General features: G+C 39.8%; 4 protein-coding genes across 4 annotated transcripts; all 4 read right to left on the bottom strand.

Annotated features, from left to right (window-relative positions):
* Positions 1-14: 14 nt before the first annotated feature.
* On the bottom strand, positions 15-313 carry GCK72_024432 (uncharacterized protein; the record flags this gene model as incomplete). The annotated part of the gene is made up of 2 exons (XM_053735885.1): positions 15-95; positions 176-313. The coding sequence occupies 2 exons, from the start codon at positions 311-313 to the stop codon at positions 15-17; spliced, it is 219 nt and encodes a 72-aa protein (XP_053579451.1).
* A 3,234-nt stretch (positions 314-3,547) lies between these two features.
* Positions 3,548-4,309, bottom strand: GCK72_024431 (uncharacterized protein; the record flags this gene model as incomplete). The annotated part of the gene is made up of 3 exons (XM_003118265.2): positions 3,548-3,814; positions 3,861-3,993; positions 4,158-4,309. The coding sequence occupies 3 exons, from the start codon at positions 4,307-4,309 to the stop codon at positions 3,548-3,550; spliced, it is 552 nt and encodes a 183-aa protein (XP_003118313.2).
* Positions 4,310-8,650: 4,341 nt separating this feature from the next.
* On the bottom strand, positions 8,651-13,092 carry GCK72_024430 (uncharacterized protein; the record flags this gene model as incomplete). Its single annotated transcript, XM_003117996.2, has 12 exons — positions 8,651-8,751; positions 8,812-8,933; positions 8,990-9,272; positions 9,324-9,847; positions 9,897-10,362; positions 10,420-10,726; positions 10,775-11,129; positions 11,181-11,271; positions 11,319-11,415; positions 11,464-11,685; positions 11,735-12,054; positions 13,071-13,092. 12 exons carry the CDS (start codon positions 13,090-13,092, stop codon positions 8,651-8,653), a joined length of 2,910 nt encoding a protein of 969 aa, XP_003118044.2.
* A 5,952-nt stretch (positions 13,093-19,044) lies between these two features.
* GCK72_024429 (uncharacterized protein) lies at positions 19,045-23,356 on the bottom strand (the record flags this gene model as incomplete). The annotated part of the gene is made up of 14 exons (XM_053735884.1): positions 19,045-19,207; positions 19,258-19,391; positions 19,439-20,170; positions 20,215-20,832; positions 20,878-21,029; positions 21,209-21,291; positions 21,357-21,484; positions 21,531-21,703; positions 21,748-21,889; positions 21,941-22,267; positions 22,317-22,566; positions 22,744-22,832; positions 22,885-22,998; positions 23,282-23,356. 14 exons carry the CDS (start codon positions 23,354-23,356, stop codon positions 19,045-19,047), a joined length of 3,180 nt encoding a protein of 1,059 aa, XP_053579450.1.
* Between the last annotated feature and the right edge of the window lie 754 nt (positions 23,357-24,110).

The raw sequence follows: 24,110 nt of genomic DNA, 5'->3' as shown, positions 1-24,110 counted from the left end.
TTGTGGTGATGTTGTTATTCAATGTGGAGCTGGACATCGGGACAAGTAGCGGACTCGTTGGAAGGGAGCTTCTTCTTATTTTCAACTCCTCCGAGCTAAAATGAAAATTATAAATTGATCATATCAGGAAAAAACTCATATTCCAAAAAATATGAAAGTAATTCAAAAGTCTTACCTGCTTCTCGCCAGCGACGGAAGTTTCGGTACAGAGCTCACGACGAACGAACCAGATGCAAAGTGAGAGTGGAACGGAAAAAAAAAGAGCGCAGGTGTAAAGAGCCAAAATCGAGTAGCGCTTTAGCTCGGAGAACATGAAGGGATAACTGACACTGTTCCCAGGGAAATGGAAGCAGCCGGCAGATGGATGGCGATAAAGCACAGTCGGACTGCGCTCTAGATGCGACAATAGACCGTCTATTCGATATCGAACACTGTGAAATGAGGGAAGACGGGATGAGGCGCAATTCGAGTCCTCGGAAAAGAAACTCCGCCCAGAATGTCGGCCAATACCGAAAATCTTGTTTTAAACAGAGTTTCACTCCGCCCTCAATGAAAGTCATCCCACTGCTTTCTCTCCGTCTCCCCCGCTTTTGGTCCGTGGGGCGAAGCGAACCTGATGGAGAATTTGAGGCTACAGATTAAAAACACGATCAAATTTTGAGATTCGGTGCGGCCGGGACGATGAACAATGTCTCAAAAGAAGTGCAAATCGTACGGATTCCGCACGTTTTTCCCGACGCCGTTGCACGTCTTCGCCGGTAAAAAACTTTTCGAGACATGTAGGCTACGTTACGCACAAGTGAAGACGGCTATCCTGATGAGCCGATAAGTAAAGGGAAAGTACCGTACTACTGAGTGGTTTGTCACTGTGACTGCCTTTATGAGTAGAAACTTCAAAAAACCAAAATTTGAAAGGCAAGTCGATACAATAATGGAATGAAAAATCTATTGTCGTATGAGGTTAGCAAAACTCTCAAAAATGGTGTTATACTGATTATCATGTAGTCCGAAAAGACGTACATCTCAACATAATTCTAACAATTGCAATTTCGTAAAAATTGGTGCAGCGGATTCTAATAAGATACCCTTGGAATCTTTTCATGTAATTCTAACAAGCGCGGTTACGGTATTTGTTACTCCATGTCCAGTTCAATCTGTAACTCTTTACTTCCAGTTGCTTCAACACTCAAATATTCGATTCAGGATCGGAATTCATGACTAATAAATTTTTGCGACTGGTGTATTATGTGTTCTAGTCACGTCATGGCAGACAGAAACAGGAATGTAATATAGCTTGAAGATGGAAACTTGGATATGGAATTTCGGTTTTTTCTCTAACGGTGTATTTTTGCGATCTGCTCGTGTTTTGCATAAAGTTGAAAAAGAATTCTTTGATTTTTGGTTTTCTCAATCAACAGGTTGGAAAAGTCTAGATACAAAAAACTCATTCCTCTTCATGCCTTGCTCTTTTGATTGTGATATTTTTGAAAGTAACAAAATTTCTGATGAGTCATGCTCTTCTCGAACTGTTACTTCCCTTTTTAAATCTTAAAACTTGTGAATTAAGCGGAGCTTTTCACCTGTTGACATTGAAAAATAAGACTTGGAGTTCAATTCTATGAATTTTTGACAGATTGTTTAAAAAATGAGCTATTCGAGTTTAGAACTCAAAAGAATATAACTGTGACAAAATAAAACTGAGAAATTGTAGAACGGACAAAAATGTTTGGAACAGTGGAAATTAAAACCACAACAAAATAGAACTCAACGAAATAGAACTGAACATAATGGAACTGTACTAAAACAACCTTTACATGAAATAAGTGTTTTAGTCGACTTTTAACCTTAAAAATTGGTTGGGATTTCAAACGCGTTCCATTTGAACTAGAGTTTTATTTTGTAGCAGTTTTATTTTGCTACAGTTCCATTGTGTTCAGTTTTATTTTTGTCTGTTCTATATTGCTTCAGTTTTATTTTGTCACAGTTCTATTCCTCCGAGTTCTAAAGTCAAATACCTCTTTAGAAAATTTCTAATTATTACTGACAACGTTTGAGTAAGAGCAGCATCCGATATGCCAATTTTCTTTAACACAAGCATAGTTTATAATAAGCAGAGGAGATACTTCACGTACACTTTTTATGAAGAAAAATGTTCAAATGTACAGAAAGAACGGCACATTCCAATCCACCAAGGTGGACTCGTTAGTGTTTCTCTTCGGAGTTTGATTTTTCAGCAAATCCACGCAATCTAAACGGCAGATCATGGACATTTTCATCAATCTACATCCACCTTTGTGCGTCAAATAGGATTCCAGTTTATGCCGTCTTTTTCCAAGAATGCAGAAAATGAAATGGAGGACTAGCTCGGCAAATGAAGACGATCTCTGGATCTGATAAAATGCAGGCATGCGTTCAACGGACATACATTTATTCACACGCACGCTCTTTTAATTTGCGGCAAAACTATAAACGGTTTTTTGGACTTCAAGACAGATGGCAGCTGTTGTTCCAGTTTTTCAAAGTGGAATTTGAAATATTTTCTTCCTGATGTTTAAAGAAAACATTTTTGGAGCCGGTAGTTAACAACTGTTCAATTATTGTGTTCAGTAGAGGGAAACATGTGGAGAAAGTCTCGTTTGAAAATACTTGAACAAGTTTTCCGGACGTTTAATCATGTCTGCAAGGATAGCCTGTTTATTTTTCCCCATTTCGCTAATTACGGTCATTCCAATCATTTTCCGATCTTCTGTTCTGACCGTGTACCTCAACGGCCGTACTCGTCAGTTCCATCTATGTTCTCTCTTATTTCCAATCGCTACCATCTCAGATTCCTTTCATTTTTCTTTTTGCAAACTTTTCCGACAAATTGTACTTTTGTCAGACACCGCGTACCGCCCATATCTTTAAAATCTGGCATGGCTGGGTGAAAGGGCAGGTTACATTGAAAAACGAGGGCAATTTGAGAGTTTTAAATGAAAGCGACAACGACAAATTCGTTTTCAGAGCCCGATAAGAATCAAGTCACGGTCAGCAATGTCTTCTGCGGGCGATCCGGAATAATTGTCGTTTATCGGTCTTCTTTTTCATTTCCCGACAGGTAGCGGTAAAAAGGAAGCGCTCATTAACCCAAACCCGCACTTTCAATTTCTTCTCACAAAGTTCACTAGGGGTTTTTTTTTTGAAATGATTCATTTTATTTTAAAATACAAAGTGAAATGTGGTCTGAAAGGCAAGTGGTCATCATAAGAAACAAATCGATAAAAATGCAAAAAGGGGAATGGCTAAAGTCAATTTACAAATCAAGAACTGCCCGTGAAAAGGGTGACAAAAAATATATTAGAAAACTAAACGTTTGGGAATGTCAAAACTGATTAGAAATGTGTAGAAAAGCAGCTAATACAAGTTTACTTTATGATACTATCACTGGAAATGTATAGTTTAGAAAGTAAAATGAAAAGGATACATATGGATTTCTTTGGGAAAATTTCAAATCGGGAAGAGTTTCTAACCGTGCTCATAGAATTTCAACTCAAAAGATATCGTCGATTCAGTCAGACGGGAATTTTCTCTTTCCGATGATAGAGACAGCTTTACCTTGGGTGTGGCGAACAACAGATGGACGATTCACGTGGGCAAGTAGCTCCGGAATAAAGGTTGCACCAACAGTGAAATTCCGTTGATCCGAATTCAATTTGATTTTGTGATCGTTTGTCGGTAAAATTTCTTCTCTCACATTGATGTTCAGCAAGCAGTATCCAAGCCATTCAATTGGATTCGATGGTTTCACTTTCAAGTTGACAAGTTTTCGTAGAGCCTGCAATCCAAAATATGAATAATCGTACATTAAACATCAAATTTACCAATCTGAGAGCCACCTGAATATTATCGTAGAGATACACGTCTGGAATCTTGCAGAAGGGAGCTTGATTCCATGCTTTGAGACACTCCGGTGACATCTCAGTGTTGAAATAAATAGAAACCGTCATTCGTTTGCTGAAAAAAGGGTTGCGAGTAAGATTCTGTACTATTCGTGAAAATTTAATTTCTCCTATAGATTTTGGTGCATGATTTATTCTTTGAAAGCCTATGAAGCTTGAAGTACATGTTTTCGATGACTGTTTCTTTTTGAAATTCAAAATTAAACGAAAAATACTGACCTATAGTCTTCCTCCTCGTCACCGCTACCTTCCGACTCAGTACTCGAGTTGTCACAACTCTCTTGGTCGTATACAAGTGGTGGGTATATTGGTCTTTTTGGCATGTATTTGTTGAAAGCATTCACCAGCTCGTCTTGACTGAATCGGGCCATTTTGTTACCTGAAAATTCAAAAATATTATAAAAAAGAGTACAGTAAACGACAAAAGATAGTTGTTGTTTACGAAAAAAATGATAGGCGCAATTGGACATCTGGAATTTATAAAGTCAATTTTAAATTCAAACTTTTTGAAAAAAATTTGCAAAACATCATCTAGAATATATAAGTATTTCTATACTAAACTAAAGATTCAAACGTGACATACTGCTTTGTAAAATCAGTTTACAAAAAAAGTGATATGAAGATAAAGAATCAATAAATCCTATGTATCATAAGTGTTCCTCAGCAAGGACACCAGTGATGCACTCAAAAAGCGCACACACACTGCAAAGACGTCAGCAAAAGAAAGCGCATAATATGTTTTTGCTAACAATCTTCTTAAAATTTACGTTTTTTCACAGATAGAAACATTGAGAAAAGAACTGATTAGTTTGACGTTATACGGCAAACCGCTCAATTTTTGAAATCAAACATTGATAATACTCATTTGATGAAACATAAAAGCGCCTAGTGTTTTAATATCAGATAATTTTCTTATACTGAAAATGAACGAACGGGGTGTTTCAAACAGAAAAAAATTAACAATGAGATTTTTGAAAATTCTGAAAAAAATCGTTTGGGGAAAAAGGTATCCCTGTGAAGCTCAAATTTACGACATTCAAATTACGAAACTGCCGCGCTGCCTACTGTGTTACAGAAGCACATCGATATCATGGAACGGTGAAATTCAGGAATGATACCTGAGAAGAACGTGAACACATAAAACTTTGCCTTCAACGTGGAACAAAAGAACAAAGGAATCATTCAAGTGACAAATTTGAGTGACATTGACAAAATGTGACGTGTAAGCAGCGAATAAAAGTAAAACTGCGTTTGTTGGTTGGAAATATACTCGAAGTGACCGCTGGAGGAAGCTCTAGAAAGCCAGACAAGCGAATATAGACGATATATAATAAGACTATCTGTCTGACTGGACTATAACTGCTAACTCAAACTTAGTAAGGTACAGTCCCACAATCTCGAAAATGAAGAAAAACAAAAAAGATTGCTCCCGGTGAGGCTCGAACTCACGACCTTCAGATTATGAGACTGACGCGCTGCCTACCACAGGTAGACCGCAAAGTCCCAAAAACGGACGACCGACGGCTGAGCGGCCGCAAGCGTGCGAGTGGCGAACGAACGGCGGCTAAACGACCGCAAACGGGCCAACGACGGTCCGTTACCGGCCCGCCAAATCACTGTTAAAAACCAGTCAAAAAATGGATTTTTGAAATACTGCTTCAAAATCATTGTTATGTCATTTAGAGTCAGTAGAAGTTGTTTGAAGCTATCATTTTCTTGTTTTTGACATGTTATGAAGCAAACGGACGAACAACGGGCTAATGGCGGCCGAAAAACGGACTAATGGCGGCCGAAAAACGGACTAATAGCGACTTATTGGCGTTTCATAGTATTCAAACAGCCTGAGAAAGTATTTGGTGTAGAAAAATACTGAAATCTATACAAAAGTAGTTTTAGTATTCCAGTGACTATATAGAAGTCTTTATGCTTGATTTTTGAAACTAAGTGAAATCATGTAAAGAAATAATGTTGCTAGTGGTACAACTAACAGCTATAGAGCGAGAGGAATGTCTATAGTTGGTTTACTGACCTTGTACAACATTCAGCTTTTCATATTCAAGAATCTGTTAACTCACAAAACCGAACCAGAAGGATACATTAGTGTATCTTCTATTCACAATCTCACAAGTATTACTGTAGATTCGCTATCTGATCACTTCTTAGTTTTGTTCAGACAATTTTGATTTTTTTCAAGAATTTGTTTCAGAAATTATCAGGCTTCATGATTTTATGTGTTTTTCTCAAAAAACTATCATTTTTCACTGAAATTTCCGAGTATTCGCATTTTTCGAGTCGACTCGTTGAAGCTGAAGCTTGCAACGACACTCCGAAATTACGGCAGCGCGCCCTGTTTGTCGTAAATCGACACTGAATTTTTTCCGCGTTAACATTTTATTCCGTTCATTTTCCTTCTATTTTTATGGTATTTATTCTATTTTTCTTACATTCTTTTCAGTAAAAAAGGTTTATTTATCTGTCAGAAACGTTTTCACTCGTTATTTATTATTAATTTCGACGAAATTGTCTATTTTCAGACTAATCGAGAATGTCGTCGTTGGCGCGGCTCTACTTGACACCAAAAACGAAGAATTTCAAAGGATTCGTAAGGTTTGTATCAGATAATTGCGTAACCTAAGTGAAAAATGTGGATATTTTCAGCAAATACCACTGGAAGCCCGAAGTTTGTGTCCAAATCGACAAGCGAAAGAGCTAGTTAATCGATGAGGAGAAGAAGTCTTCAGTGGAAATTGGACTCATTGGGAAACCAAAAGTATGATATTCGCGCTTTTTCAAGTAGTGGAAACTAAGCTAGTATTTTTCAGAGATCAAACGGTCAAGGTCCACATGGTTTAATGACCCAAGTTTGAGACTTGGATACACTATTGTCGAATGGCGATGATCACCACTAGGCAATAACATCAATGGAAACGGAAGAAGGAACAACAACAATCATCTGGAAGAGAGGGACCACGTCGTCATCATCATCAAGACCGTCTTCTCGGTCAAACGGCTACTTCGTCGATTCAGGGATTTCAACAATTCACTGGTTCTCTGTTCGATACCCCGCCATCAATGCTCTCATCAGCCAACCATGTTGTCAAATGACATCTTCCCAATTCGATCATCACGAACTTCTGGCTTTTGGATAATGAACGTTCAGGACAAAGTGAGAAGTGCCGAGTACCAAGAAGCAAGTTTTGAGTGATAAGTAAGTTGTCCAATAACTATGAATTGTATTGTAACTTATTATCTTTCAGGTTGATTCGATTCGACTACAAGCGAATTCATCTCAACGAAGAAGGACATCAGGAGAAGCGACTAGAGGAAGAAGTGAAGACAGTCAGGCACGACTCGCCTGTTTGACGCAGAGAATTGATGAGCAACGAGCCGAACGGCGAATTTTCTAAATTATTAGTCACCTAGTTATTATGTTTCTTTTTAAAATTATTTTTTTAATTGTCAACTTTTTTGTTATTTATTTTATTTTATAATAAATGAGTATTTATAATAACGAGTACTGTTCGCAAAAAACCATTTTGAATAAGCCTAATGGGGAGCGGGAAGGGACCAGAATGGTTTGAAAACGGATGAAAAACGGTCCGTCAGCGGCTCAAAAAGCGAGAAAACGGGCCGTCTACGGATGTTCGACGGACCGTTGACGGCCCGTCGGCCAGCCACAGAATGTTCGCCGGTGAACCGGCGCTGGTCCGTTTTTGGGACTTTGCGGTCTACCTGTGTACTGCGCTACGGAAGCACACCAAACCTTGAGACGTAGTGTCCCTAAGTAGTAGAAAATGAGAGAAACAGACAAAAAACGAGAAGGCAAAGGCTAGGCCAAGTCCATGAAGAATTTATGTGGATCTTTGTGCATGGGATTAAATTTATTTTGTTTCGAAGATTTTTTCCCCATTTTGACAACACAGAAGTATTCATAGTAATCTTTATTTCAAGGCAATTTAAACCGAAATATATATTTTTTGAAAAGTTTGAAACCAATGGATGAAAATTAAATGCTCAAAAAGTAAGATGATTCCCACAGAAAATAAATGAGCCAGAGTATTTCATCAGAATGAGTTGGAATAGAGTAAAATGGAATAATGAAACATTGAAAAGCAATGAAGAATATCACAAACTGTCACAATTTCAGGTAAGAAGTGAAGTGAGGGTGGAAAGATAAAGGATAAAATGCGTGTTTTTGTAGTAAAAAGAAAGAAAAATTGATTTTTAAAATCAAACGGCGATAGCTTTTCGAGTGCAGATATAAAATAGAACGGTCACCGTTTTCTGGCAGTGATTTCAGGTGAAAAAGAAGGTTACAGAAATAAAGTAGCACAGTGAGCAAAGTGGAAGCAAAGGATAAAAAGTCAAAATCCAAAATATACCAAATTTAAAGATTGGCCTTTCGTATTTCTGAGTTCGATTGAATATTCGAAGAATTGAGAACATGGAAAGGTCATGTAAATTAATGCATAGTTTAAGATTAAGATAAAGTGAATTTAGGGAATAGAGACTCCAATGGAGGGTGGATAACGGGATAAAGCAGATGACATCAAAATTTTCTCTCAAGAGCTTGTTATTCTCAAAAGATATCACAACACATAAGGGGACCTAGATAAACCAAAATATTTGATTATATGCATTTCCGGTGATTAATTCTCATTTATGACAACGATGAGTGGTTGGGGAGCTTGGCTGCTAGTTAGGCGATTTGTCTAGTGACGTGGAACCCAGATGGTGTTCTGAGATTCACGGCCAATGAGAGAGTAGACTCGGGCGAGAACTTCATTGGCACTGTGGACGTTGGAAATCTCATCTGAAAATTGTTAAAATTTAGGAATATGCTTCATGAGATTCTTATGATATTTCAACGAACGAGTGAATAAATCTCCAAAAGTTTGCTCGATTCTTTGGCATCTGGAGTATTGAGCTTGAGCCTCGTCTTCACTCATTGCACGATCATCCGGTCGTGTGGAAGCGAGTTGGGTGTCCAAGTCACTGAAAATAAGATATTGAATAAATTGGTTCTATCTATGTATAGCAGGAAAACTTACAGAATCTGCTTTGGTGAATTGAGTTTGACAAAAATGGAAATTGGTTGAATGTTAGCATTCGTCTGGAGTCTTCTGATAGCATTTCCACTGACATCCAAGATACAATGTCTTCCTTGACTGGCAACATCTTTGACACTTTGAATGCTGGTTCCATATAGATTGTTCTGGAACTGTCCTGCCTCAATGAACAAGTTATTCTTCACATCCTCCTCCATCATTTGCTTATTCACAAAGTAGTAGTCACGTCCGTGGACCTCACCGTCTCTTGGTGGGCGTGATGTGTCTGTAAATTAAAAATCAATAGACATTGTTACTCCTGACTAGTGGAACTTACGTGGTACACAGCTGCTGAATCTTGCTGGGTCACGATTGACAAGCTCGTCATTGATTCTGTCCTTGAGTGCTCCAAGAATGATGACTGGACGGACATAGTTGATCGCCTGTTGCTCAACAGCTTGGTATGAGAATACTGGCTCTTCGGTAACATTGTTAGTCTCCTCAGCAAGATCGTTGAGTCTATCGGTACTCTTAACGAATGGGAACTTTCTGGAGAAGGAGAGCTGGCTACGGCTTCCTCTACGGTGTTCAAGTCCAGTGCTGCTGGAGTTTCTTCCAAGGGATTGTGATCCAGAGTTGAAGTTGACTTGCTTTCTTCGGAGTCGTTCTCTCTTCTCCACACGTTTCTTTGACGGAATCACTCCTTCTGTGGTCTCTTCTCCGTTATCAAGAACCTTTCTGGCTGTCCACCATTCATCGTCAGATGAGTTGATGATATGAAGGATATCTCCATAGTTGAATCCCATTGATCTGTGTGGTGGAACTGAGTTCTCGCGGGTTGGATCGTAGTCGAAGAGGGCTCTGAAACAACTTCAAATTTATTTGAGGATATCGTTTAGAGAGTTCCTACCTGACATATTCTGACTTTCTGCTCAAAGTTCCCATTCTGGACTGAGAAATGACGTCGTTTCTGAGCTTCTCAATTTTCGACTCAAAGATTTGATAATCTTGTGGTCTGTACTGAAGAGTAAGGTACACTGGGTTTCCAACGTTTCTAAGAGCCTCAGCTGCTTCTCTATGAGTGGCATTTCTCAAATCAACTCCATTCACTTCGAGAAGAACATCTCCAGTCTTCACATTTCCACTAAGGTCAGCAACTCCTCCTGGGAGAACAAAACTGATGTAGATTGGTTCGTTGTCCTCTCCTCCAACAATATTGAATCCGAGTCCATTCTGTCCTTTGTTCAATTGAACTGGTCTTGGCTCAAGTGGAATGGCAACTGGTGTTTGAGAACTGTAGCTGGTGTTTTGTGGAGCTCCATAGGAAATGTGGCTCTGGGATCCCATAGAACGGTTGTAGTCTTGGACGGAGCTTGCTGAAAAGAAAAATTATTAGTTTCGATCCAACGTGTTCATTTTTTATGAAGAATTACGTCTAAGGATTGGAGTAGTTGGGTTGAACTGTTGGCTAACTGAGTCACTGAAGATTGGTCCATTTCCTTTCTGAACCAACAGACGGACACGATTTCCAGTGTTCTTAAGAACATCAACAGCATACTCGTGAGTGACATTGATCAAAGAATGATGATCAACTTCAAGAATCTTATCTCCAACTCTGAGTCTTCCATCTGTATCAGCTGCTCCCTCCTCAATTACTTTTGTGACATAAATGTCAGTATCTCCTTTGACATGTTCGTTTCCATTTCCTCCGGCAATTGAGAATCCAAGTCCGCGTGCTCCCTAAAAACAAAAGATATAGTTCTCTATTCAAAAAAAGGTGTCACCAACTTTGACCAGATCAATGACTGTCGTATTCGGTCGTGTGGAACGGTATGGGGCGACCGCTAATTGGCTCAATGATCCGTGATGAACTGGTGGCGGTGGTGGTGGATGCAATGGAGCCGATGGAGAATGAATAGCGTGTTGCAAGTTGCCGGCGCTCACAGATGGTGTGATTCCGGTGCGGAGGTACGATGTGGATCCTCCAAAGGTTCCACCGATTGGGATAGCGGCCTCTTCACGACGTGGACGCTTCAATGTGAGAGTAACAACATTTCCAGAGCTTTTGAGAGCATTAACAGCAACCTCGTGCTTCACATTCACGCAGTTCGTATTGTTCACCATGGTGATAATATCGTTCTTTCTGGAAACTATCATGTTGTGGAGACGGGTCATTAAAAGATAATCATCTTACCTCATACGGCCATCAGCAAGTGCGGCACCTCCTTCAATAATATTAGTCACATAAATGGAATTATCTCCGTCTTCGGTTGGTTGGTCCGTACCTATAATCAGATTAGTTATGTCATAATTATTGGCTGAGTGCGCATACCTCCAGTAATCGAGAATCCAAGGCCAGTGTGACCTTTCTCCAAGACAATATTCTCAATCTCCCACCTGCGGCCAAAATCATCAATGATTCCGGTGTGCTGAAAACCAACATTGAATTGAAAATAATAATTTTAAGAAACCAGTACCTCAATCGTACGTCTCTCAAGTCCACTTGGAGTGTCAACTGTTCTGGTGGTTACTTCCTTCCAAGTTCCATCATGGCTGGTCTGACGTTGACGCTCATGAAGATAATGTGTGCTGGATGAGTTGAATGGAGAAGACGAAAGTCCGTTTCCAAGTCCATTTCCAAGTCCAACAGTTCCAAGATCTCCTCCGTTCAAATATGTGAAACCTCCGCGGTCTCTGAGCTGAAATCAAAAGTATGAATGTTTGAAATTTTCCTGAAGAATTCCTTACATCTGAAACAAGTGGAGTAGTGCTTGAAAGATTATAGTTTGATGTGGAAGTCGTTGTGGCTGCTGCACGGTTGTTGTAGAGAAGTGGTTGTGCATCCAGTTTGTCACACATACGCTTCACTTCATTCACTTTCTGTGCATATCCTTTTCGATCGCTGAGCAAAGTACCCTCGTACAAGTCATGAATATCAATCAACGTGTGCATCAACTGTGACTTGAAGGTGTTGATGAGTCTTTCCACGCTGCTTCGGAGCTCTTCATCGGTGTGTCTGCTGAGTGTCAGGAAGTATTCCTCCAGACGCTCTATCGCCTGATGCGCTCCTGCAAAAAAAAACGTCCAATTAGTATGGTAACTTGTGATGCTTCACATTTGATCTCAATGACATTTTACACTGAGTCAAAGTACTATGTATCAATGTTTCATATTCCCTCCGATGAATCATTTTGCGGCAAAACATGGTCAACAAAAAAGTTATCATGCGCGCCTCTACAATCGACATATTTTCTTTCCCATCCTTGCAAATAACGATGAGTCATCTCCGAGGATGCGCGCACCTCAATTCCCTCTTTTCTCTTCTTTTCGGAATGTACAAGACTAGCCCGGAAAGTCGTCGCGTTGAATATCGAAGAGACCCCCGGTCGGACTGTCGGACACGTACGCGCACCATCACAAACAGATTGTTTTCTTTTTGCCCTCCATCGTTTTTGCCTTCTTCTTATTCTTCCTCACTGCGTCTTCTTCTTCTACTTCGTCTTCTTATACAAATATAATGTTTGCACATTCAGAGACGCATCCTCGCCACCACCATGCGCGCCAGAAAGCATTCAAAGGTTGGAGAAGAGAGAGGGCTCCGAGTAGCGTGAACTTTTTCGAAAAACGTATACAGCAAAATTATTACGTATATATATGTGTATCGAGATGTATTGTGTCAACAAGAAACGGCATGAGGTTGTGGAAGAAAAGGGTGGCCGTATTGGCAGTTTTCAGAGGTGATAAGAATTGAGAGATGCGATCATCGCATCGGAGTCATAAGAAGAAGAAGACGAGGAGGTAGAAAACGCAAGAATGTACATGTTGTGTCTCGGCTAATTCTGGTCATTGTGACATTGAGTTTAACGACCACGGCGACGGTAGAAGAATGGTTTTAGTGATAATTGGTTTGTAGAAGGGGGAAAGTCGTGAAGAGAGAAAACAAATGGCGCAACAAAACCAATAACCAAAGTTGACAACTTGTTATGGTGATTTCTGGTAATTGAAATCGGTCATTTCGTACTAATAACCATAGTGACCCAGATTTTCATTTTCCATTTTTCTGTTTCTTTTCTTCAAAACTCACTTTCCGATGACTCGACGGACATGCTTCCTTCGGTGATGTTTCCAATCCCACTGCTATTTTTTCGATGCTTGTCGCTGAAAATGATGAAAATGATTATTGAGTCAAAGTTTAGCGCAAATTAGAAAGAAAATAAAATAATCAGGAGGAGGTTTACTATTTCAAAAACAGAGCCACGAGAAAAAAAGAGACGATGGAGACAAAAAGGAAAACTGTGCGGTGATAAGACATAACTTATCAGAAAGAAACAAGAATTTACGGCAAACACACGCACACAGGCAAGCCGCCAGCGAGTTTGTTTTAGCGAACTTGATGTAAATAATAGAGAAGACAAGATGCAGAGCAACAGAAAGCACCTAAGGGATTGAAATTTTCGGGAGAGGAAGGGAGGGAAATTCCGGGGGAAAATATTCATAAATCCATCGTGGAAAAATGGTTGAATTTCTCATACATAGATGGCATTTGGTATCAAATTTCTATTCTGAGAATGTTGGGTCACGTATACTTTTTTCCCTGCATTTTTTTGGTCTGTTTCACAAACAAGTATTGGTAGGAATCAGTAGTTTTGGAAGACGAAAAATAAATATCCCCCTTGCCTTCCTCCTCCGGGCGGGTCGCATCTTTTACTCCTAGATTAGTATCTACCGGAGGGACTCAGTGAGAGAGGGGAATGGAGATCTGATAGATATGCTTGAGTGGAAGAAGAGGTAAAAAAGAAGGGCGTTTGAGTATAAACGGTGGGGTCTTCACCGTTTATTGGACACCAACCCCCGCTATGCGGATGGTTTTATTATAGGATGGAGGCACGGAATGGAGGGAACCGCAACCCTCTCCGACGACGGAAGATGGTTGATGTGTTGGTGTGCCACGGAAAAAGGATTGGTGTCAAAAAAAAGTAGAAGTAAAAGGTGATGATAGTTTAGATCTCAAATAACATTACTTATTTTACTGCTTGGGATTGGGGGTGCTAAAACATAGAACTGGAATCTCTCAAAGTCTTTCCAGGAACCAAAATCTGTAATCCATCTTATCTCCAAAATAAGACAATCTAAATAGCCAAGACTTTGAAAAAGAGCATATATACCAGCTCAGCAGACAAAGTCTGCATGTTACAACTGTAGTGGTACAAGAATGGTCAAAAGGGAAGGAAGACACCACCTTAGAAAAAACAACACTAACTTATGAGTCACGCAGTGTGAAATTATATTCAACATGTACAAGCCAACGGGACATTAGTCACGACATGCGGGAAGAAGAGGATAGTTGAAGGAGAGAGAACATCTATTGTACGAAAACATGTAAGGAACAAATGAGAGCGCGCCAAAAAAGTGCCTGTGTGGGAGGCGAACACACTAGTATTTCGAAATTAGAAAAAGTGACAGGAATATGCAGATTTGCTGCATTTAGTCATGTGGCACACGTGTTATTATACGGAGTAAATAAGATAGTCAAGTATATTTTCACTGATCCCTTAAGAAAACGACTACTTGGAAGGAAAGGAGGTTTAATTCTACCGGAAGCAAACTTTAGTCTGTGAACTTTGAGTTTGAATTTCTAATACACTATTCTTCGCAAAATTTATGATTTCACGACTAGTAAACACTGGAGTACAAAAGTTTTGTAAAACAAGACTGCGCCAAAAATGGAACAATCAAGTAACTATCTAACTGGAATGTTAGAACACCGAGATGACAAACATCGAACTGAATCGAATCAACAATTCGATCATGGGGCAGTGAGAAGTAAAATAGAAAAAAGAGACACAAAAGGGAAGAGCAGCGGTAAAAAAAGGAACTGTGAATCGATTGATTCGGTATACAGAAACAGAGCGATTGCGTGGAATGGGAACCAAACGACGATCAAACTGCTTACATGAGAGTGGTTTCTCTAGCGATGGCCATAAAATCGGAGGCCCCAAGAAAGAAGTAGAAGACAACGAGCGGAGAAGCAGAAAGGGGGTGCTGGTTTTGCTGCCCCAAGATAATAGTTTCTCAACAAATATTATCATGACAAACAATCGGTACGATGAAAATGCGACACTGTGTTGGAGATCAAGTGTCATTAGAAACGGAAATGAGTCAACCATTTTCGACTAATGAGCTGGAGCGTTCAAGCGGTACAATCTTGAAAGAAAGTGATACAAAACACCTATAGATAGCAAGCTCTTTGAAAATGCCGTTTGATATATTGACGGAAACAAAATATGGAATAGTGTGATTGAAAAGAGAGAGGTTGACTATTGATAAGGTGTGAAACGTGTGAAAATATGGGAGTAAGATGGGAGATGGAATAGTATTGACAGTATGAAGACAGACAGAGGCAACGATGCGTAGAGAGAAAATGCTTACGCATCTTTTCTTCCATATTCCTCTCTGTGGGGGACTTTCCAAGCTGACAAATAGTTTTGCGCATTCTAAAAGGAAGATCATTCACAACGTTAAAATTGGAAGCAGCAGGAGGTCTTAGCGACCTGTATTACGATATTTTGGCTAATCACTAGAACCAAATTAATGCCAACGTCGGTGAATCAAAATAAACATAAGAAGAAAAAGGAATCCAGATATGAATTGGTTATGAAAAAAGTCAAGTTGAAGTGAAAGTCTGAAAATTAATAAGTAGACTAATAAAACTCAGGAGAAGAAATACGCGGAAGGAAGGAGAGGGGTTAGAGATGAAGCGAAAATAATTTAAAATAAGAGTCGACCGTGGATAGTGTAAAGATGTTTGAAGGACATGGTTTTAGTGATCACTAAGGAGGCGCCCACTCACTATTCCCAACAAACATAATGGAAAATAAGAGACTGTGCGAGCGAGGTGAAAGCAGCATGGAAAGTCGGAATACTATGGAAGAAAAATAGAAAAATAGAAAATTGGCGGAGAAAACACAAGGATTATGAATGGTGCCTCATTTTTTCTATTTGGATAAAACCTGGACCGGTCACTTTTCTCCTCGTTTTCTTGCCTCTAGTTGTTTCTCAAAGAGCCGTTTTGCCGACTTACAATCACCTCTTATCTGTTGGCCGACTTGTGTGGAGACAAGTGAGCCACCGGAGTCAAATCATTAATACATCGAGAGAAACATGAGAAAAAATGGGATAACAACGAAGTATTTTTTATCATTTGATTCGAAAATTGTCTCATTTGAGAGATAGATTGAAGAATAATTGGTTTCAAGCTCAAACTTCAATCAAAACGGTCAATAATTGTTTAAATTGGCATCCGATTAGAGCAACTTCCATATCAATCAGGTACTAAAAATAGCTCATTTTATAGTTTTAATGAGGAAAAAAAGAAAAAGCGATAGTAGTTGGGAAGATTAAAACTTCCAGAAATAGCATAGAGTGCAGCAGAAAGAAGTTTAAAAATAAAAATTATCGGGGTACTTTTTACTTTGTTGTTTCGACTAACATATGAAATCGAATGGAAGTTTGATGCAAACAAACTAGATAACACGAGAGATCAAGAAAACGGAAAAAAGTGGGACCTCATGTTTTCACTTTCTGTTCTCAATGCTATCTGATCAATTATTGTTCTGACAACTGATGACCCTGTTTTCATTTTGGTGTGAGAACTCATTGTTGTTCAAAATGCAACTTGAATACTTTTTCTGAAAAAAGCAGCAGAGCGGCCAGTTTTTACTGATTTGAACCTAACAGAGAAGTACTCAAGGACTCAAAAGTGCAATTAACAACATATAATTGGAAAAAAAATGTATTGGAGATCTTGTTGAAGAAGTAAGTCCAGCATATATAAAAGTTTAACATAGAACTGAAATAAATTCTTTACTTAACATTCCGCCCATACAGTTGGTTTGATTTTGTTGAGAATGGTCAGAAAATTTCATCAGATCATGCAGGAAAAAAAATATTGAAGTTGGTCACCCTTTCTATTTGAAACAGCTTAACAGTTGAAAAAAGCTAATAAACTAATTTTACCGGTTCAAATAAGTTAGTTCGAATACAACGAAGAAAGAAGAAAATCCTAAACTCATTGGAGCATTAAAAAATTCATATGTTTTCTGTCTTGAAAACTACTCTAGAAGCTTTGAGCTTGAGAAAACCCAGAAAATGTAGAAAAACACGCTAGTACCAAATTTGGAAGCCCAACAAAAGCAGTCTGTGGTAGGTGGTGCCGGTAGGAAGGTAATGGGCCGCAGCTCGGATTAAAGGCACGTCCTTCCTAACAACAGGCAGAAAACAAGGTGAAAAAGAGGAAGACCGGGGGCAGGTAGAGGTCACCATCATTGGACAAACGTTCCTCTTACAACGAACCGTGGCCCCCCTCCTCATCTCTTCACTCACTTTTCCTCACAGCAGAACGGTTTTGCGAGGGAAGAGAGAGGGAGGAAAATGAACCAGCGGTCATTCAAGAAGAGCGAGAGATCCAGCGGGACCACGTCAGGTGTATAGAGACGCTGAGACTCATCGGATGTAGATATTGGACGCTTCAGAGACAAACAGACACCCAAACGCTAGCGGCACACACACATACACTCACCTCACCACCAGACCTCCGTACACAACACACCGTCAAGTGACGTGTTTGACTCTACCTGTCTGCTACTCTCTTTCATTTACCTTCTGCTCTAGAGAGGTCATACTTATCGTTGAAACCCCCCGGTGACCTTGCCTATCGTTGTGTCTTTTAACAACCCCATACGGATGAACACCGTTCGGCATGAGTGGAATGCACGCCCGTATGAAGTGTCGAAAACTGCAACATTGGCAGAAATACGGATAAAAAATACGGCCTTGTTGAAGTCGGATGAGAATAAGTGGTTGATGAGAGAAGTGAGGATGAGCGGATTTGGCAGTTGGAGTGTATGAATCTAGAATACAAGCAGACGAAAAACGACAAAAACTGGTAGAAAAAAGTGTGAGGAGTTCTGAAGAGGAAAATGGATAAGTGAGTAGGAGAGGATTAGAAAGAAAAACTCGCATTCAATGGAATGAAACCCTTCAATCTTGGATAGCTGTAAATGCGGGTAGAATACAAATTCCCATATAAAGATTGTAGTGATTGTAGTACGCCATTGCTCAACAACTTGGATCTTTTAAATTTTGGAAAACATAATAGTTATATCTAGCCTGATTTAGAAAACAAACGAAAGTTAGGAAAATTTAGGTGCCAAAGAGGAAATTACTTACCTTATGAAGTTCTTCAAAGCTTGCTGATTCTTCAAAAACGAAAATCTTCAGAGGGAATAAGTTGGTTCGAACAGTTTTGGTTTGGTATGTACTATCATAGTTGAATGACTATTTTGAACCTATCTCCTTGCCTATTTATTGCCGTTTACCGCATTTGGTTCCGCGCGGTACTGGCACAACACACGTCATTGTTTACTATTGTTGTGAACGCCATTCTCTTCTATTTGAACGCAAAGAAGTGACGTCAGTTTTATTCATAATTAGAAGGTTCCGTTCATCTAGGTACATAATATGAATCATTGTTTCCGATCTGGGTCAGGTATTTACTCCTTCTACCGAAACTGTTTGGCATCTGCCCTTGCACATGATGTCATCTCAGTATGTGTCATTTGTGAAGTTTTGTATATAATTCTCTGGAAAAATGTTGTTCTTGAATCTCGGCACCATAGTTCAGTTGCAGGGAATGCTTGGACAAAGATTCCTTCGTTTTCGCCACCAATCTCTCGGTCACACAAACAGTTAGTGTGGAGCTTTGAGCAAACGAATGAGTTGAAAGACAATAGCCTAACTGTCAATAACAGAGTAAGGATGCGCCAAGAAGCATCTCATCCGTTCCTCCAAAATATGTCTCAACTATACAATGTGTTGAATCAAAATGACTTGTTTATTTGGAAAATTTGGAATACATGGAACAAAAGTAAAAATAGTGAAGATGTTATAAAAATTTCAAGCTAAAATCATGAAACAAGAATGTATATGATATAGTTTCGAAAACAAGAATTTATGTAGATAAATGTAAAAAAATCGAAGAAACTACCAATTTGAATGTATTACTGCATGCCACCAGTGGATTCAAGAATGACTCTCCCGCGTTGATCAACTTTAACAACCTTTGGAGTGCCTGGCTCGACGGTTGGCTTGACTCCACGTTTTGGTGCCTTCCATGGTCCCTTTCTTGGCACCATTTCAATGCATTCCGGAATCGGGCATACACTGAAAACATATTTTTTGTATTCTAAGAAAAACAAATGTGAAGAGCTTACCTGTAACAAAGAGTACATCCAGTACAGTCATCTTCGGTGACATGTGGTTGATGAGTGACAGCATCGAAAGTAATCGCTTGGTATCCAGAGTCATTGCATGTCATGTAACACTTTCCACAATTGATGCACATATCCTGAAAGTTGTAAAAATGAGAATTGAATATTTTAAATAGCCACTCACGTCATCAATGATAGCCACCTTCTGTTGTTGGTTATCCAAAGTAACATATGGACCGATTCTTGGGAGAGCTTTACCAATCACGTCTTCAACGGTTGGAATATTAGAGACTTGAGTGTCAGGTCTTGAAGCGAAATGATAGTTCTCAGTATCAAGAAGGTTGGTTTCAGACAGCTTGATGGATTCAAGCTTCTCACGCTCATCTCTGAACTTTCCGAAGAATGGAAGGTTCTTCTGTCCTTGAACCAAGATTGGTTTTCCTTTTTGGTGTTTTGGAATTGGTGGAGATTGACCATCCCAGTCCTTAAGAGATTCAGCTCCAGACAAGTAGAGAAGAGCCTTGAGTCCAGTGCAGTAGTCTTCAACGACGGTGAAGTCCTGGTTTTGGACAGCAGAGCAGACTTGAAGTACTGAAGCTCCAGCCATCAAGAATCCAAGTCCTGTCTCAGCACTTTCAATTCCTCCGGTGGCCATAATTGGGAATCCGTCAAGTTCGTTGGCAATGGAAGATACCGCCTTCATAGCGATCGGGCGGATGGCAGATCCAGACATTCCTCCGTAGGTGGTTCTCTTAGCTCCTCCGATTGCTGGCCAAGCATTTCCATCAGCCTTCATGTGCATCAAGGAAGAAACGGTGTTTGTTGCAGTCACTCCACTGGCTCCTCCATCTCTGGCAGCTCTAGCAATCTCACGGACATCGGTTATGTTTGGTGTCATTTTCGGGAAGAATGGAATCTGAAAAAATGATTGTGTCATGTTAATTTTGGGAGAACAGTTACCTTCACACAAGCGCGAACCCATCTGCAGATCTCCTTGACAATTTCCGGACTTTGTCCACAAGCCAAACCCATTCCCTTTTCCCCCATACCATGAGGGCAGGAAAGATTGAGCTCGAGAATATCAGCTCCAGCTTCCTCACTCTGTGTAGCAAGTTCAACCCAGTCAGCCTTGTTGTAAGTACACATAATGGAAGCGACCACAATCTTTGTTGGATGATCACGTTTCAACTCTCTAATGCATTGAAGCCAGTATTCAGTAGATTTCTCAGAGATCAACTCAATGTTCATGAATGATCCTTGGTTTGGTCCATAGACTGGTCCACTGGTAGATCCACGGACAATACGTGGAGACACATTCGTGACCAAGTCCTTATCCAATCCGTATGTCTTGGTGAGAATGAATCCCCATCCTTGCTCGAAAGCACGACGACACATTGGACCGGAGGTGGTTGGTGGTGCAGAGGCGAGTCCGAACGGATTCTCGAATTTCACTCCACACATATCAACAGAAATGTCGACTTCATCGATCGGAGTGAAGAACTTTGGCAGCTCTGGGAACTCTGACACAACATTTCCGTGAAGAGCTTGAATGTGACGATGCATGTTCCATGCGGCGATCTGAAATACAATTTGAATTTAAGTCCCTCATCTGTTCCACACTACCTTTCCATCATTGACAGATTCGACGGTAGTTTCAGCGATTCCTGCGACATCTCCTCCAGCGAACACCCATTTCTCAGATGTTTGTTGAGTAACTGGATCAACTTCAATTCCACCCCACTTGTTCAATTGGCATGGTTGAAGGGCCGATAATACTGTAATAGTTCAATGACCAATCTAAGCTTTCATCCAACATGTTTTTATAATGAATCAGAGATCAACAACTGTTTGTCTCTCAAAAAGTCAAAATTTCTTTTGCAATGATTAAAATCTACAAAGTCAACTGGAATAGTTCTTTTGAAAGGGAGAAGAAAAAAAAACCGCCCGTACTAACCTGCGTCTTCTTTCAACGTGGATCCAAACGCGGAAATCACGTAGTCGCATTTCAAGATAACAATCTGTTCCTCATCCTCGTACCTGCAACGAAATGACAAATTTCACTTGCGAATTTCACTTATTTGCCCTCATTTCACACTACTCACCATTTGCCGTTGTCGTCTTGTTCAGTTTTGTTGAATTCGATGGAGACAATGCGCCCGTCTTTCACGTTGATTTTGCGTGGTGCCGAGAATGGAAGGAATTCGCATTTCTCTTCTTTAGCAGCTTCCATCTGAAAAACAAAAAATGGGAAATTGGATGTATGATAAGGGAAATACCTCTTCTGGTACGGCACGAATTCCAGTAAATCCTTTACGGAATGCAATAGTAACACGGGAAGCTCCACAACGGAGAGCAGACGTAGCACAGTCCATAGCTGTGTCTCCGGCTCCAAGGACCACAACACGTCCTCTCATGGTTGGGAGTGGAGTACGCTTGCATCCACACATACCTGGAATAAAAAATGAAACATAGGAACATGTTATTGATACATACCTGGTTTACTAGCAGCTGCAACGGCTGGAAGATAGTTCTTACTGGTGTAGAATCCATTTTCAATTGTGAGTCCCTCGAACAGTGGATCAATCTTTGGTTCTGGGTTTCCGATTCCAATAAAAACTGCAACTGCTCCTTGCTCCTGAAATAAAAAAAAATATTATTTTCTCATGACATCAGAACCAAAACCTACTTTCAACTTGTCAAGAGTGATGTCCTCCTTGCAGAGAGATCTGTTGGTTTCGATCTTTACTCCAATATCTCTGGCAAGTTGGATCTCGAAGTCGACAACATCATATGGGAGACGGAATTGTGGAATTTCAGCGGAAGAAAGCCCTCCAATGTAAGCACGCTTTTCATAAATGGTGATGTCAGTATATCCGAGACGAGCCAAGAAAGAAGCACACGAGATACTTGCTGGTCCACATCCGATGAGAGCGATTTGCTCTTTATGAGAGGCATTACGGTTTTCACGAATTTCCTTGGAAACGATTTGACGGACATTCATTTGTTTGAAAACCTGCAAAAACAATATTGTTTGAATTGAATTATCAAGAAAGACCACTGACATCACAAGCGTATTGCTGGAGTCCTCCGATATTGATAGCTCCCTCTTCACTGGCTTGAAGGTTACATGATCCAACGCAGAGATCCGAAGTTGGGCAAATCATACCACAGGTGAGACCCAATGGGTTGTCAGACAAAATTTGACGGGCGGCTCCGTAGTAGTTCTTGTTTGAAATACTCGTGATGAAAGCTTTGATATCCAGTTGAGTTGGGCAACTTTTTTGGCATGGGGCATCCGCACATTTCAGACATCTGAAGTACGATATAATAGATCTTTATCCCATTCTCTGCAGAAAGTGTTCTTTTGGTTTCTACTTTTTTCTATCACCGCGCAAAAAGGTATATCAGTATCAAATCAGAAAATGATTTCTCATAGATCACTACGTCACTGTAACGAAAAAAATGAAACAGTGTGATTTCTGTACATGCCTCATAGCTTCTTTCAGTGCTCCACGTTCACTGAGTGTTGTATGCTTGATGTCACGGAAGTCATTCTTTAGTTTGGATTCTCCACATGTCTGAAATATCATGTATTTGTTCGAGAACCTGAAACTCCTGAGAGATTATTACCGCTCCACACCCCTTCTCGTCGTTTCTCTTCCAGTTATGCTTGTTTTTCTTGGTGACAGCACTTGGGATAGCATTAGCTTTCAACTGAACTTTTGGATTCAAGATGAGTAGACTCTGAAAACTTTTTGTTGATATTTTGAAGTGTGTCTGTTTTATAATACTCTTAAAAATTCGAAATCATTTCAACAGAAAAGTTTCAACGATACATGTCCATCTCTCTTGCAGAAGATCAAAGGTTTCTCTAAAAGGCTGCTATCAGGCTGCATGTGCACGTCGCACGTGCGCTGGTTATCGGACAGTCTTATCGGAAAAATTGAGTAACGAAAAGAAGAAGGCACTGCGTTAGAACTTTGTTTTAGTACTTCAAACATGTTTTAATTCTAAATTTGATTTCTACCTCAATATCCGGAGAGTCCTTGCTGAGAAGTGGAAGATTAGCGTTTGGACTTGAAGTGTTGGGTGTTGGAGTCATGGCTGAAATATGAGACAATCTATGGATCAAGAGTTGAAAAAGTAAGAAAAACTGCTATTCATCGTTGGAGACGTGAAGAAGTACTAATTAGCTGTGAAAAACACTGTTCACTACAATCAGAATAGTATTACAGAAAATTTAAAGTACAAGTCACGAATATAACAGAAAACGGCAGAAAAATTTTCACGGCAGCAGCCCGCGCGTCGTCTGTCCAATAAATGAGCGGGGACTGTATGAAAGAAAATGAGAACTGATAAAATAAGAGAAAAGAGAAGGTAATGAATGCCGAGATTGTATCAACGAACAGAACTGATAAGATTACAGCCGATTTTCCTATATACTGCAAATCATCGAGGCGCCACGTGTTCATTTATCAGGTTCTTGTCACTCAGTTGGAAAAGATGAAATGATAAGTCTGCGAATTTTTCTATTTTCAAAGCAGGTTCATTGTATCGTGAAGAGAGATATTATACACTATCCTCGAGGTGATATTTTTGATACTGATTGGAGAAATTAGACGGAGAAAAAGGGTTGGAGAGTGATTATAGTCGCGTGATTAGATATTATCAAAAAATACAGATCATGGTATAACTTTTTATTGAGTAGACAAATTCAATACGCGTAAAGACCATTTAAACAGAATACACCACAGAGTTGACTAATAAAAGTTTGATTTTGGACAATGGAAGAGGGGGGGGAAAATACTTTTTTGATCTCTAAAACTGAGAAAAACTGCAGAGACATCAAATAACTA

This window comes from Caenorhabditis remanei, chromosome X (assembly GCF_010183535.1).
Source record: "Caenorhabditis remanei strain PX506 chromosome X, whole genome shotgun sequence".
Classification (NCBI taxonomy): Eukaryota; Metazoa; Nematoda; class Chromadorea; order Rhabditida; family Rhabditidae; genus Caenorhabditis; species Caenorhabditis remanei.
Note: the sequence above shows the minus strand (reverse complement) of the source record. Positions and strands in the feature narration are given on the sequence as shown.